General features: G+C 44.5%; 1 protein-coding gene across 1 annotated transcript; it reads right to left on the reverse strand.

Moving 5' to 3' along the window:
* Window positions 1-144: 144 nt before the first annotated feature.
* On the reverse strand, window positions 145-6,487 carry COX19 (cytochrome c oxidase assembly factor COX19). The gene is made up of 3 exons (XM_075285757.1): window positions 6,237-6,487; window positions 4,824-4,935; window positions 145-451 (listed from the first exon to the last, which is right to left on the reverse strand). Exons 1-3 carry the CDS (start codon window positions 6,457-6,459, stop codon window positions 367-369), a joined length of 420 nt encoding a protein of 139 aa, XP_075141858.1. The 5' UTR covers window positions 6,460-6,487; the 3' UTR covers window positions 145-366.
* Window positions 6,488-16,126: the final 9,639 nt, after the last annotated feature.

Genomic DNA, 16,126 nt, shown 5'->3' on the forward strand with positions numbered 1-16,126 from the left:
ATCAGCCATTAATGAAGGATTCGGAGTCGGGCTGTGGGAATATGGAGAAGTCAGAGTCAATGGCTTGGTCTCCCGACTGCAGCCCTGGTCACATCCACTTGCAGCATTACTTGTCCGACATGAATACGCAGATGATAAAACCAATATGAATAACCTATTTATTACTTATGGTGTAGTCTTCATCACAGATTCCTCCTCCACTGAAGGAATAAATCAAGAAATCTTAAGAATATATACAACATACTGTATAAAACGGAGCCTTGGAAAACGGTGCCTGCTCCTCAGAATATCCTCGGCATACAGAGAAAAGTCCAAACTTCTCTGACAGAAGGAAATAAAGAAAGCCGTCCATATAAGATGTCCACGTTATACTCTGTTTGGTTCTTCTGTGGACTTCTCTTCCAGGTCCTTGAAGCCAAGTTTTTCCAGGGGCTCCTTTGCCATCAGTTGTCTACAAGAAAAACAAGTGATACAAATGTGAGAGATACCAAACAAAAAGCACAAAAACTTCTACTAAAACCATTGACAGTCACTCGGCCTCATTTATCAAACACTACATGTATGAGAAGATAACCCGACCACAATAAGGACATCATGGCTGGTTATCAGGAGGACACTACATGTATGAGAAGATAACCCGACCACAATAAGGACATCATGGCCGGTTATCAGGAGGACACTACATGTATGAGAAGATAACCTGACCACAATAAGGACATCATGGCCGGTTATCAGGAGGACACTACATGTATGAGAAGATAACCCGACCACAATAAGGACACCATGGCTGGTTATCAGGAGGACACTACATGTATGAGAAGATAACCCGACCACAATAAGGACATTATGGCTGGTTATCAGGAAGACACTACATGTATGAGAAGATAACCTGACCACAATAAGGACATCATGGCTGGTTATCAGGAGGACACTACATGTATGAGAAGATAACCAGACCACAATAAGGACATCATGGCTGGTTATCAGGAGGACACTACGTGTATGAGAAGATAACATGACCACAATAAGGACATCATGGCTGGTTATCAGGAGAGGACACTACATGTATGAGAAGATAACCTGACCACAATAAGGACATCATGGCTGGTTATCAGGAGGACACTACATGTATGAGAAGATAACCTGACCACAATAAGGACATCATGGCTGGTTCTCAGGAGAGGACACTACATGTATGAGAAGATAACCCGACCACAATAAGGACATCATGGCTGCTTATCAGGAGGGGACACTACATGTATGAGAAGATAACCCGACCACAATAAGGACATCATGGCTGGTTATCAGGAGGACACTACATGTATGAGAAGATAACCTGACCACAATAAGGACATCATGGCTGCTTATCAGGAGGACACTACATGTATGAGAAGATAACCTGACCAGTGGCGTAACTAGGAATGGCGGGGCCCCGTGGCGAACTTTTGACATGGCCCCCCCCCCCCCCCATCCCAACTGACGCCGAAGACCTCGACCGACCCCCTCCTAGTGTCCCCTGCACACACTATTAACCCCCATAGTGGCCCCTGCACACACTATTAACCCCAATAGTGGCCCCTGCACACACTATTAACCCCAATAGTGGCCCCTGCACACACTATTAACCCCAATAGTGGCCCCTGCACACACTATTAACCCCAATAGTGGCCCCTGCACACACTATTAACCCCAATAGTGGCCCCTGCACACACTATTAACCCCAATAGTGACCCCTGCACACACTATTAACCCCAATAGTGGCCCCTGCACACACTATTAACCCCAATAGTGGCCCCTGCACACACTATTAACCCCAATAGTGGCCCCTGCACACACTATTAACCCCAATAGTGTCCCTCTGTGGACACCCATAAACAATTATTATACTCTGGGGTCTTTCAGACCCCAGAGTATAATAATCGGACACCCGGGGAATAAAAACATTAAAAAAAACAAAAAAAACACTGTTGCTTCTTACCTGTTCCCCAGCTCCTGTGCTGTCCTCCTGTGCTCGCGTCCTTCGTTAATGACGTCGGACGTCACATGACCCGGGAAGCATGCCGGGTTCATGTGACGTCAGAGACGTCAGACAACAGTAGGACGGAGGCCTGGCAGGATCGCGGAGAGGTAAGTAACAGTTTTTTATGTTTATTACCTCTCCCGATCCACCAGTCATTATACTCGGGGTTCTGCAAAGACCCCCGAGTATAATGATAGCCTTTGTGGGGCCCGAAGTGTCACTTGCCGATCCCGGCCCAGCCAGGATCGGCAAGTGAATAGGGCCCGTAACTGCCTATTGAAAAAAAACCGCAGTGGTAGCGGCTGTCACCGGGCCCCCTAATGGCCCGGGCCCTGTGGCAGCTGCTACTGCTGCTACCATGGTAGTTACGCCACTGAACCCGACCACAATAAGGACATCATGGCTGGTTATCAGGAGGACACTACATGTATGAGAAGATAACCCGACCACAATAAGGACATCATGGCTGGTTATCAGGAGAGGACACTACATGTATGAGAAGATAACCTGACCACAATAAGGACATCATGGCTGGTTATCAAGAGGGGACACTACATGTATGAGAAGATAACCTGACCACAATAAGGACATCATGGCTGGTTATCAGGAGGACACTACATGTATGAGAAGATAACCTGACCACAATAAGGACATCATGGCTGGTTATCAGGTGGACACTACATGTATGAGAAGATAACCTGACCACAATAAGGACATCATGGCTGGTTATCAGGAGGACACTACATGTATGAGAAGATAACCTGACCACAATAAGGACATCATGGCTGGTTATCAGGAGGGGACACTACATGTATGAGAAGATAACCTGACCACAATAAGGACATCATGGCTGGTTATCAGGAGGACACTACATGTATGAGAAGATAACCTGACCACAATAAGGACATCATGGCTGGTTATCAGGAGAGGACACTACATGTATGAGAAGATAACCCGACCACAATAAGGACATCATGGCTGGTTATCAGGAGGACACTACATGTATGAGAAGATAACCTGACCACAATAAGGACATCATGGCTGGTTATCAGGAGGACACTACATGTATGAGAAGATAACCTGACCACAATAAGGACATCATGGCTGGTTATCAGGAGGGGACACTACATGTATGAGAAGATAACCTGACCACAATAAGGACATCATGGCTGGTTATCAGGAGGGGACACTACATGTATGAGAAGATAACCCGACCACAATAAGGACATCATGGCTGGTTATCAGGAGGACACTACATGTATGAGAAGATAACCTGACCACAATAAGGACATCATGGCTGGTTATCAGGAGGACACTACATGTATGAGAAGATAACCTGACCACAATAAGGACATCATGGCTGGTTATCAGGAGGACACTACATGTATGAGAAGATAACCTGACCACAATAAGGACATCATGGCTGGTTATCAGGAGGGGACACTACATGTATGAGAAGATAACCTGACCACAATAAGGACATCATGGCTGGTTATCAGGAGGACACTACATGTATGAGAAGATAACCTGACCACAATAAGGACATCATGGCTGGTTATCAGGAGAGGACACTACATGTATGAGAAGATAACCCGACCACAATAAGGACATCATGGCTGGTTATCAGGAGGGGACACTACATGTATGAGAAGATAACCCGACCACAATAAGGACATCATGGCTGGTTATCAGGAGGGGACACTACATGTATGAGAAGATAACCTGACCACAATAAGGACATCATGGCTGGTTATCAGGAGGGGACACTACATGTATGAGAAGATAACCTGACCACAATAAGGACATCATGGCTGGTTATCAGGAGGGGACACTACATGTATGAGAAGATAACCCGACCACAATAAGGACATCATGGCTGGTTATCAGGAGGACACTACATGTATGAGAAGATAACCTGACCACAATAAGGACATCATGGCTGGTTATCAGGAGGACACTACATGTATGAGAAGATAACCTGACCACAATAAGGACATCATGGCTGGTTATCAGGAGGACACTACATTTCACTGTGGTGTGCAGGAGACCTTAGACACCAATGACACTAGCTCCGGCCTTCTGCTGAGACAGCCCATTTATACTAAGGAAAGATGAGTACCTCCTGTTCATCAGAATGACTCTTGAAATCCTCCTCTGACCATTTCCTCTTTTTGTCCACAGGATCCCCTTTCGCTGGATTTTTTTATCTCACCATTCTCAGAATACTTTAGACACTGTTGCTCGAGAAAACCCAAGTATGAAGCATGGGCTCGCGCCAGTCTAGAGTTCATGGCCAAGTTTGTTCAAAGTTGCTCAGAGTGCTGGACTTTTCTATTCTACATTGGATTTTCACTGAAACTGATCTATGGAAAACATTTTATGCTGCGCTCTGGGGTCACGTGTCTAATGTCAATGCAGGGAAGATAGACTTGTGACAGAGCAAGCGTCTCTAATAAAACCGCCATTTAGTGTACGTGTAAATGGCCCCATTCTTGCCGGCTCGCCACTCACCGGACGATGATACCACGTTCACCTGTCACATGACTTGTTTGCAGTTCAGTCCCATTCAAGTGACTACATTGAGCTGCAATACCAAATACAGCCACTATACACAATACAGCGCTGTGCTTGGTGAAGAAGCTGCAGTGCTGGTCTGAATGCTGCGGACTCATCAAACTGCCAAGTGGTGGGGGCGCCAGTCATCGGACCCCCCCTAATCTCATATGGATGGATAGGACATCAATATCAGAGTCCCGGGAAACCCCTGTAATGTCCTGACACCTGAGAATTCTCTGCTACAGACCTTTCCATTCGACACTCCAGATATTCCTTTGATTCTTCCCGGCACAGGCTGCTCTGGTAGTTTTTCTCCCGCAGACACTTCATGAAGATTTCTTTAAATGATTTACATTCCCCTGCAAGTACAAAGCGAAGTCAACACCATGGACATTACTAGTGCACGGTGTAACTAAAGGAACTGCGTCATATAAATGGTGGATATATAGCGGGAAATGCTCCTGGGGTGTGTATAGATCATATTTATAGAACTTCATTCACCCCATGGAGTATCTGTCGGGGTGTTGTGCGCTGACACATCTGCAAAATACAGAGGGGGGCTATACCGTACGACTGTTAGTTTCAGCGAGTCATCTATGGCGCCACAATCTAGAAGTTCATCAGTCTGTCTATTACAGCACAAACTTTGTTCCTGTTTTCTGGCGTAGAGGGAGGATATTGAGGCCCATATTTGGCTGTTATCATTGCCCCAAATGTGCACCACAAACCCCATTCCATACTCTGCAGATGTGAGTGCAGCCAGGATCCGGGCAGGGCCCCCCCAGTCTGACTGATTTATAAGAACTCATACCAGATTCCTGCCGTCACTTATTATGGAGATCCCACCAGTTCTTACCTGACCTAGATCTCCATTCCGGTGCAGGGACGTCTGACAGATTTATGAAGGGCCCGCAGCCTCTCTGGGAATATCCAATTCTCTGCGCGAGTCAGGCCGTATATTAAATATTGGTGGACGATAAGTCAGTCTAAATAGATTTGCCCCAATGTGTAGAAAATCTGGTGCACTTTACAAATGTCTTGGATTTTTGTCGCCACTTTGACACTGGCTACTACGAAAAAAGTCAAATCCATCTGATCGTCCATTTGGCCTGTAGTCAGAACCGCAAAAATCTCATCTGATGGGGGCAGCGCATTTGGCCATCCTTTCTGGTGCAAATTAGGGTGGGTTCACCCCTGCGTCCGGTCTCCACTTTAGGCAATCTGGCCCGAGGAACTGGACATGGACCCATTCACTTTAACGGGTTTGCAAAGTGACCGCCCGGGTGCGTCTTCTGCCTCTCCACGACAAAACCGGTTTTCTTTAACTGGACACAAAGTCCTTCATGTGCAACTTTGTGTCCGGTTTATAAAAAAAAACGGTTTTGCTGCGAAGAAGCAGAAGACCTAATCCAGCGCCCCTTTATTTATACCCCTGGACAGTCCCCTATATTTGCCATACTGAGCAGTTTCTTCCCCTTGTGGCCCCTATCTTATCTTATCTTCTTATCTTATCTTATCAGCACCCTGCCAGGCCTGAGCACACCGCAGGAGGCTGTATCGTATCTGCACACTAGAGGGCGCTCTACTACACCTCCCAGCCCAGACATGACAGGCCTCCATTTAATATCACTCAGCTCTTCAGGGAATTCACGAGACTCACCGAAGTGATCCAGAGGGAAGGAGCCCTTCTCTGGAGGCCGAGGTTTAAAGCTTTTCGTCCCGAAGTTCATGGCCGTGGACATATTTGCGGGGTAACTCGGCCGCCTCCTGTAACGTCTTCCAATATGGACGCTGAGGAGCTCGGTCACCTCTCCTGCGCATGCGTCACCTCTACAGGCCGCGTGACCCGAGTGTTTATGCACACTGCGCATGCGCCCGGTCATTCGGGTGAGAGCCGGGTCGTGTGCAGGGCTCGGGCTGAGGCGCTGATTGTTTTATAACATTCGCAGCGGTTTTGCAGGAAATAGAAATATCTCTGAAGAATCCCACAAGGACACCACAAATATATCAATAGTTCATTAAATAGTATGAAGCTGACCACTAGGTGGCGCCTGAGTCATGCAGGTCTATGGTGGTGAAGTTTGTAGTCTCAGGCTGGACCTAATGATGAGGTCACACCTGCCCATATACATATATACAGTATACAGTATATATATGACAGCCACAAGCATTGCTTGTATATAGTAATAGTGCTCCTCTACAGTGACCCTGACAGTAACAAGTGGTTTTCTGTTTACAGGCAGTTACCCCCATCCAAAAGATAAGAGGTGATTCTCAGTGGAGTCAGATGGCAGAGACCCCTCCAATCATGACATGTGGGGTGCTGTAAATCCCAGTTTTGACTGGAGCATCTGTTCGGGCAGTGTGCAGCGCTCCATTCATTTCAATAGGAGGGCTAGAGACAGACACAATAATGCACTTGGCTATCTGCGGCTGTGAGATCAGTCACTCCATTCAATAGCGGGGTGCAAAGCGCTCCTAGGTTAGGGTACCAGCAGTCAGACCTCCACCAATCAGTAAATTAACACTTATTATTTGGTGCTTAGTGCTACCACACAGTAATAATGCCAGTGTGTCTGCACCAATAGTACCCCTATTGCTACAATTAGTAATAGTGCTCCCCCATTGTGCCCCTAATGGTAATAGTGCTCCCCCATAGTGCCCCTAATGGTAATAGTGCTCCCCCATAGTGCCCCTAATGGTAATAGTGCTCCCCCATAGTGCCCCTAATGGTAATAGTGCTCCCATATAGTGCCCCTAATTTTAATAATGCTCTCCAGAGTGCCCCTCTTTGTAGTTATACCCCCATGGTGCTTTCAACAGTAGTAATGCTCACCAGAGTTCCCCCGATTGGTAACAGTGCTCCCCTATAGTACCTCCAAAATTAATTGGATCACAAAGGGAAGAAAAACCTAATTCTCATCCACCCCCTGTTTCATGTCCCCTTCAGCGGGGCTGCACAAGCCATATGAATGAATTTTATTTCTATAGCGCCAACATATTCCGCAGCGCTGTACAATTTGTAGGGTTCAAGTACAGACAGAAAGATACATAACAAAGAAAGTCATTTCACACAATGGGACTGAGGGCCCTGCTCGCAAGAGCTTACAATCTATGAGGTAGAGGGGGTGACACAAGAGGTAGCAGGGGCGGCATTACTTATACAGGGGTCAGACACTTCTGTAATAGAGGTGACTGTCATTACACAAACATAAAACTGTCTGAGTCATCACTAGTGGTGTTCTGTAACATGTGGATGGAGCTTGGACCTATAAAGTTATCCTGAGATGACATCATATCATGTGGGGAATGTGGGAGCGGGGACAGAGGAGGGTTAGATTTTGGGGATTCTAATTATAGTATGGAAGGGTTTACATTAGGACATGTGATCGGCCGGTCTGATAAGATGCGTCTTTAGTTTGCGTTTGAAACTGTAGAAATTGGGAGTTACTCTGATTGTCCGGGGTAGAGCATTCCAGAGAAGTGGTGCAGCTCGGGAGAAGTCTTGTATACGAGCGGGGGAGGTTCTGATAATAGAGGATGGAAGTGTTAGGTCATTGAGTGAGCGGAGAACATGTGTTAGGCGGTAGACAGAGATGAGGGAGGAGATGTAGGGAGGTGCGGCATTATGGAGAGCCTTGTGGGGGAGGGGGAGAACTTTATATTTTATTCTATAATGAATAGGCAGCCAATGTAGTGACCGGCACAGACCGGAGGCCTCGCTGTAGTGACCGGCACAGACCGGAGGCCTCGCTGTAGTGACCGGCACAGACCGGAGGCATCGCTGTAGTGACCGGCACAGACCGGAGGCCTCGCTGTAGTGACCGGCACAGACCGGAGGCCTCGCTGTAGTGACCGGCACAGACCGGAGGCCTCGCTGTAGTGACCGGCACAGACCGGAGGCCTCGCTGTAGTGACCGGCACAGACCGGAGGCCTCGCTGTAGTGACCGGCACAGACCGGAGGCCTCGCTGTAGTGACCGGCACAGACCGGAGGCCTCGCTGTAGTGACCGGCACAGACCGGAGGCCTCGCTGTAGTGACCGGCACAGACCGGAGGCCTCGCTGTAGTGACCGGCACAGACCGGAGGCCTCGCTGTAGTGACCGGCACAGACCGGAGGCCTCGCTGTAGTGACCGGCACAGACCGGAGGCCTCGCTGTAGTGACCGGCACGGACCGGAGGCCTCGCTGTAGCGTCTAGCCTGATAGATGAGCCTGGCCGCTGCATTCAGAATAGATTGTAGAGGGGAGAGTTTAGTGAGGGGACGTAGAACACATCCCAGTGCAGGGGGTGAGAAGGATGTCATTGTAATAAGCTAGAATCCTAAAATGTCCTGTACTTATGTGAATGAACTGCCAGGCTGGAGTTATGGACTCCCTCTCACCCTCCTACGATGTTCAACTGTATCTGTGTTCTGAAGACATGGATACAGCTCATAGTGATGCTTGCTGGTAGATTTAGGGCAGTGGATATAAGACCCAGGACATGTATCATGGTTGTCTCCGATACTTGGAGACTCTTCTTTGGAAGACACCAGCACCATTTCCTAATCTATAAAGCTGCTGACGACTCCAGTGATCTGGATAAGAATAGTATTTTCGTTATGGACTGGCCAGGAATTTATGGATTGTTGGCGACACTACACACAGGAGATATGGGCCATAAAAATGTTTGCCAAGTTTTGGTGTGAACTTTCCTGCCCTGCAGAGAACCTTAAAGCCATCAACCTCCAGAGTCAGACCCTAAATGGTTGCAGGACCCAAACTCACTCTCTTTGGGGTACATGTTGGATTTCTTTCCCACTGTACGTCCGGCGATGTAGTAATATGCACCACTGAACGGACATAGAGTATAATACGTTACCCATTCAATCCCACTGTAAAAAAAATTCTGTGTGTGTTTTTTTAGCAGGATACCAACACAGCGGATGCCAAAAAGATAACCATTAGGTACATGAGGGGTGACATGAGGCCTCGTGGACACGTTTGATCTACGAATCAGATTCTTTCCCAACAAATATGCTGAAAAAAATGTGTTGTGAAAGCCTGATAGTATTTTGGCTGGATGATCCAAAATGGGTTAGAAATACCCCCCCCCCCCCCTTCCTGGGGTGCAGACTCTGGATTTCTGCATGTTTTGTACTCGCTGTGTGATGACTGTTAAAGCTTTGTAGCATTCGCTTGGACCTAAAAATTTCAAGCTACACCCGTGAGAACAAATACAAAGTATATAAGAATATTTCATCACCATTATGGCCGCCAGTAACAGGAATACCCGTGGTAATAGCAGAATCCGTGCAGAACAAGATCGCTGCCTGGAAGAATCCAACGTACAGGACGCCAGACTCCCAGAGATCTAAGCAAGGGCAAACAATAAGAACTAGGTGGCTTAATCCGTACAAGGCTTTAGGAAATAGAGAGAAGAACTACAATACAATCAGCACGGAGCCATAATATTGTATTGTGTGCTATAAGGTTATATCATTGGCTTGCACAACCTTCTTCCCTTGTTACCAGAGTGCTGTAGATTACAAATATATAATACCTGCAAGAGCAAACACAAGGCTTATATGTCCAGGGTTGGGCAACCTTCGCTCCAGCTGTGGTATAACTGCAACTCCAAGCATGCATACTGGCTCTGCTGTTCTTAGACGTGAATGGAGCATGCTGGGAGTTGTAGTTTCACAGCAGCTAGAGTGCCGGAGGTTGCTGACCCCCGATGTACACAATATATGTCAAATATGGATCATTGCATGGCTAACGAAGAATACAAAATGAGACCTGGAATAAAAGACGAACACCAAAATAGGAGAAAAAGGAGACCATGAGCTGCGGCGTTCACTAATGTATATACAACATGCTGACAAAAATGGGCAATATAAGGGGGCATAACGGCCCATTATATGGGGGACATAACAGGAACACTGTACTGTACTGTATGAGTTATATGAGGGTACGAGGAGGTCATTATATTGTGGTGGTGTAAGAGGGACATTATCCTGCATGGGCCATATGGAAGCCATTATACTTTATGGAGCCTAAGGGGCTATTATAGGTGTGGGGCAAATCAATTAAATCAATTATAGTTTTTGCCCAATTTTTTGATTGTTACAATGCAAAGGTAGAGAGTTACAGAAGACCTACACCAGGTTGCCATGGCCGATTTTGGGTATACTTTGCTTTAGTCATTTAAGGGGCCACACAAATCCTGGGCCAGCTCTGAGTACACCCAAGTTATTCCTTCAATCCCAGGAGTGACATTTATTATAGTTCTCATTTTATCTCATTAGATGTGACTTAGTATAAACTTTTATCGTTCCATATGTCGGGTTTGTAGTTATTCAGCAAGTCTAGACGCCCGCTATTCAGACCAGACATTCTCCTGACCAGCGGGATCTCTTGTGCATTACACTTGTGCCCTTGCAAGGAACCAGATAGTAGAAAAATAAGAGTCACATAATGCAGTTATATACAAAGAGATTTACATAATATCTGCTTATAAAAAATTAAAAAATCAGTCATTAAATTTTAGTGCGAATTGTGATAGAATATTTTATAAAATACATTCCAAATGGATACATTGTATTTTAGTATATTTATTTGTATACATATACTATGTATGTTTTTTTTTATTGTAATTTCTATTGCATATTATGCATACGCACAAAAACATTGTATACAAAGGTTCTTACATTATCATTATTTACCATACCAGGTCCAAATCCCCACATGCAACAGCAAAAAAATATAAAAAATAATGAGTGTTTTTAAACATTGCTGAAAAAATATACTAATAAAAGATTAAAAAAAAACATCTCCATTCTAAATATAAATAAAATAAAGAAATTATCAAATAAAAATATTAAGCATTGCAACATGGATAAATGTCCTTGAATGTAATCGGACTAAATATCATTGTACTTGTCCTGTACAGGTAAATAAGTGATCAAGTAATTGTAAATACCACAAATTGGTACCAACAAAAAATTACAACTCACCCCACAAAAAAAGAGCCCTCACACAGCTCCAGCGATTGCAGTCTAGAATTGTACAGGGCAACAAACCATCCTAAGAACAAGTGCAGGAGCAGCAGTAATACAATGTATAAAAAATAGTCAAAGGTGTTTTTCAAAATTTATAAAAGATTAAATAATAAAAGAAAGAACAAGTGCAACAAACGAACAACATGACAACCTGGTACAGAGGGACAGAGAGCCCTGCCTGCTATCAATCTATAAGGGAAAGGGGACAGTAGGTGGGAGTCACAGCTATTCGGATGGTGGTTATTGAAGGTTTTCCAGCAGAGATGGGACTTCAGGGTACTCTAGAAAGTCGTGATTGTGAGGGACAGTCTTGTGTCGTGGTAGCGAGTATAGGGGATGCATGGTAGACAGCAGGAGCTCAGGTCAGAGATATATGGAGGGGACAGGTTGTCAACAGCCTTCTATGTCAGTCTTAGCATTATAAGCTGTATTCGCTGGGTGATTGGTTGAGAGCGAAGGGACACCCATAGGGGAAAGGGTGATGAAAAGTGAGGAGAGAGGAGGATTTAGTGAACAGCAGAGTTTAGGGAGAGGAGAAAAAGCATTTGCTGTAATGTGACAGAGAAGTCATTGCTGCAGTCTAAGCAAGATATGATGAGGGTGTGGAGTGGTGTATTTGTAGTTTCAGGGATAAAGAGAGAGTGAATTTGATGGATGTTTTTGAGCTGGAAGCAGCCAGAAGTGTTAAGGGTTTGGATGTCAGACTGAAGGACAAGGTTGCGAATCAGTACAACCAAGTACAACACTACAACAGCGTAACGAAGTATAACGCTACAACAGTGTAACCAAGTATAACACTACAATAGTACAACCAAGTACAACACTACAACAGTGTAACCAAGTACAACACTACAATAGTGCAACCAAGTATAACGCTACAATAGTGCAACCAAGTACAACACTACAATAGTGCAACCAAGTATAACGCTACAATAGTGCAACCAAGTACAACCAAGTACACTACTACAACAGTGTAACCAAGTACAATACTACAATAGTGCAACCAAGTACAACACTACAACAGTGTAACCAAGTACAACACTACAATAGTGCAACCAAGTATAACGCTACAATAGTGCAACTAAGTACAACCAAGTACACTACTACAACAGTGTAACCAAGTACAATACTACAATAGTGCAACCAAATACAACACTACAACAGTGTAACCAAGTACAATACCACAATAGTGCAACCAAGTAAAACCAGTACAACAATACAACAGTGTAACCAAGTATGACCAGTAGAACAATGTAACCAAGTATGACCAGTACAACAGTGTACCCAAGTATGACCAGTACAACAGTGTACCCAAGTATGACCAGTAGAACAATGTAAACAAGTATGACCAGTACAACAGTGTACCCAAGTATGACCAGTAGAACAATGTAAACAAGTATGACCAGTACAACAGTGTAACCAAGTATGACCAGTACAACAGTGTAACCAAGTATGACCAGTACAACAGTGTAACCAAGTATGACCAGTTACTGGAAAATGGATGTCCCTTGTTTTGGTTCTGTGCAAACATTACATTTGTAGATATAATTTTTTTTATAATATCTGCTAAAGAGGATTTTTTTTTGTTTCTAACAATAACTGTTATCAAGTAAATGGCCGGGACATGAGGACGGAATTATTTTGCCTTTTATCTATGGTTCATATCAACTAATCATAAAAAGGGAGAAAGAATGAGATGTGATATGGAAAATTACAAGCCGGAGTTCACAGATCTCTTCACTAACATTCTTTGAACCTTCTACTATTGGGAGATTAAATATTTTTTCCCCTGTGCTCCAGATCCCTTGCCAGGTGTTTTGCTAACGCCATGTCTAATGTAAGAGTAGAGGTTATAGAGGTTATAGAGGCTGCCAGCGCAACCTCAGGAAACTCTCAGGGCAAGTGTTACCTTTAAAGGGACGTTGTTGTAAAAAGATCTAACATTTATCTAAATAGTGAAGACTGTAATGTTATATATCAGGTATCCAGATTGTCTATTAGACCTTTAATGGTGCAGCCAAGTTTGGGTGTTAAGGTTTTGGAAACTTTTTTGTTTTTTCCAACTCACCGTTACAAACTTGTCATCACAGCCACCGGTACGACTTTGTGATGATTTATTATCTTCCTAGAAAGTGAGGTGACAAAACACAATAATATACAGAGTTCACTGTACAGATAAATAACATTATCATACCTCCCAACCATCCCGATTTCCACGGGACACTCACGATTTCGGTGTCCCGTCCCGTGGTCCCGGTCGGTGGGAGGTATGTCCCGATTTCAACTCATCGGCATCCGTAGGACACCGATGAGCTGAATACATAGGCGTTTAAAGCAGGACTGTCACAGCTCAGGTCCTGCTTTAACGCTGCGCTCCGGCATTTGTAGCCGCAATGTGATGACGTCACATCGCGCCTACAACTATGTGTATGAGTGAGAGAGTGAAGAGAGCGTCGGGGGAGCGTTACAAAGTGAGTGTGTTTGTTTGTGTTAAACATTAAGGTGGAACATAATGTAGGGGGCCCTTGACACTGGGGCAGATAAATGGGGGGGGGGGGACAGCCTGACACTGGGGCAGGTGAAGGGGGGGGGGGGAGAACGGCATGAAACTGGCAGAGACGAGGGGACATGAAACTGGGGACAGAGATGGAGGGGGGGACATGAAACTAGGGGCAGATGAAGGGTGTATATGAAGCTGGGGAGAGATGGAGGGGGGACATATAATTTACGGGTGACTGTAGGAGGATTATACTGTGCAGGCACATGAAAAATGAATGAGAATGGGCGGAGTCAACATAAAAGTGGGCAGAGCTAAATTTGCCGCGGCGCACTGCATTTTGTCCCTCTTTCTACTCTTCAAAGGTATGCATTATATTAGGCACGTTATATCTGTGGACTTTTAGCCATATTGCGATGCTTAATATTTATTTTGTATTTTATTTATAATTAGAATGAGAAACAATTTAGAAATGGTTAAAAACACTTTTTACTATTTCTTATATTTTCTTTTTATTGTTGCACCTGGGACTTGAACATAAGACAGCTGCACAATATACTGCAATAAGTGCGTACCACATATATAGAAGGTTACCATGACCACTTTGGACCCCGATACTTTGTTGCCTGTGGGTTTCTACTCCACCATGTTATTCTCTTTGTGGGTTTCCATTTGTGTCCTTCGCGTCTTCTATTTATGTTTTGCTTTTCAAAGCCTTGTTGAAAAATAAATACAATATGTATCTAAAAAAAGGCAAAGGAAATATAAATGATTCAGTATTACCTAAAGCGGCATACCCACTATGTAATATGATGGCTATTGCTAGGGCAGGGATAGGGAACCTTGGGCTCTCCAGCTGCTGTGAAACTACAACTCCCATCATGCTCCATTCACTTCCATGGGAGTTCCAAGAACAGCAGAGCCAGTATGCATGCTGGGAGTTGTAGTTTTGCAACAGCTGGAGAGCCGTACGTTCCCTACCCCTGATCTAGGATATGCCTTCTTTTTTGATCAGTGGGGGGTCGTACCTCTTATACCCCATCAGTCCCAACAATGTGACTACAACAATATTGGTTTGTCCTTTTTAGAGGTTCTCCTTATGATAATCTGAATACAAAGTATCTGACTGCTGAGTTTCCTATAATCAGGTATAATCTGGGAGAGAACCTGCAGAAAGTGTACAAGTTCCCTAAAGAGCGACCAACAAGAAAAAGGAGAAATTACATTATTTCTGTTAATGTGTGAATGTTGTTTTACTTGTTTTTTTTTATGTATTATGTAGGAAGGGATTTGGTGAATATTATTGTAATTTGCTGCAGACTCTAAAGTTCTCCCTAACAAAGCTCCAACTAACTGGGGGTGAGACCTGTCCTATAGTCACTGTGTATTGTCACTATATACAGATATAGAATTTGTCACTTGTAATTGCTGTATCCCCAGTTTTACACCATCTATAATAATGGAAGCTATATATAGGGGCAATATGCAATGAATCGATGCTGACTATCTCGGCCAACACTTAGCTAGATCATTGCTAGGGAGAGCTTTAGAGAGTATATATGTTTTACTGTATATACATTTCTCTATTCTGTAGTAATGGCAGCCTCAGCCCCTTCCAGAACTGGAAAACAGAAAAAGAGAAAAACAGAAAGGGAGTTGTGTCTTAATGGACCGAAAGTCCCCCTAAATTCTCTTTGTGAATAGAGTACCAGTGCACTAGTGGCCCCATGGCCCTCAATGGAGGGGCCCGTCACTTCACCAGGAGGACTTAGGGGGACTTTTGGTTGCCTGTTCGTTTATCCCCTGTCCTGTGAATAGTGTATAAGGATCCATAGTGACACGTCCCCTTTAACCCTTTCTCTTGGCAGCCATTTCTAGTTTATTTTTGTTTTTCACTCCCCACCTTTCAAAAGACATCACTTTTTTATCTTTCCATTTGCAGAGCCGTATGAAGGATTATTCTTTTTGGGAGGAACAATTGTGCTGTATAATGGTGACCATTTAGTACAAT

The sequence above is a fragment of the Leptodactylus fuscus genome, chromosome 8 (genome assembly GCF_031893055.1).
Source record: "Leptodactylus fuscus isolate aLepFus1 chromosome 8, aLepFus1.hap2, whole genome shotgun sequence".
In the NCBI taxonomy this organism is placed as follows: Eukaryota; Metazoa; Chordata; class Amphibia; order Anura; family Leptodactylidae; genus Leptodactylus; species Leptodactylus fuscus.

Bases quoted from the DNA above. Each gene is read 5' to 3' on its own strand.
- COX19 (XM_075285757.1), bottom strand. From the start codon at position 6,459: ATGACCGGGCGCATGCGCAGTGTGCATAAACACTCGGGTCACGCGGCC. The intron at 4,936-6,236 runs GTGAGTCTCGTG...TTGTACTTGCAG, and splicing joins CTTCCCTCTGGATCACTTCG to GGGAATGTAAATCATTTAAA. The intron at 452-4,823 runs GTCTGTAGCAGA...TTTTTCTTGTAG, and splicing joins CTGGAGTGTCGAATGGAAAG to ACAACTGATGGCAAAGGAGC.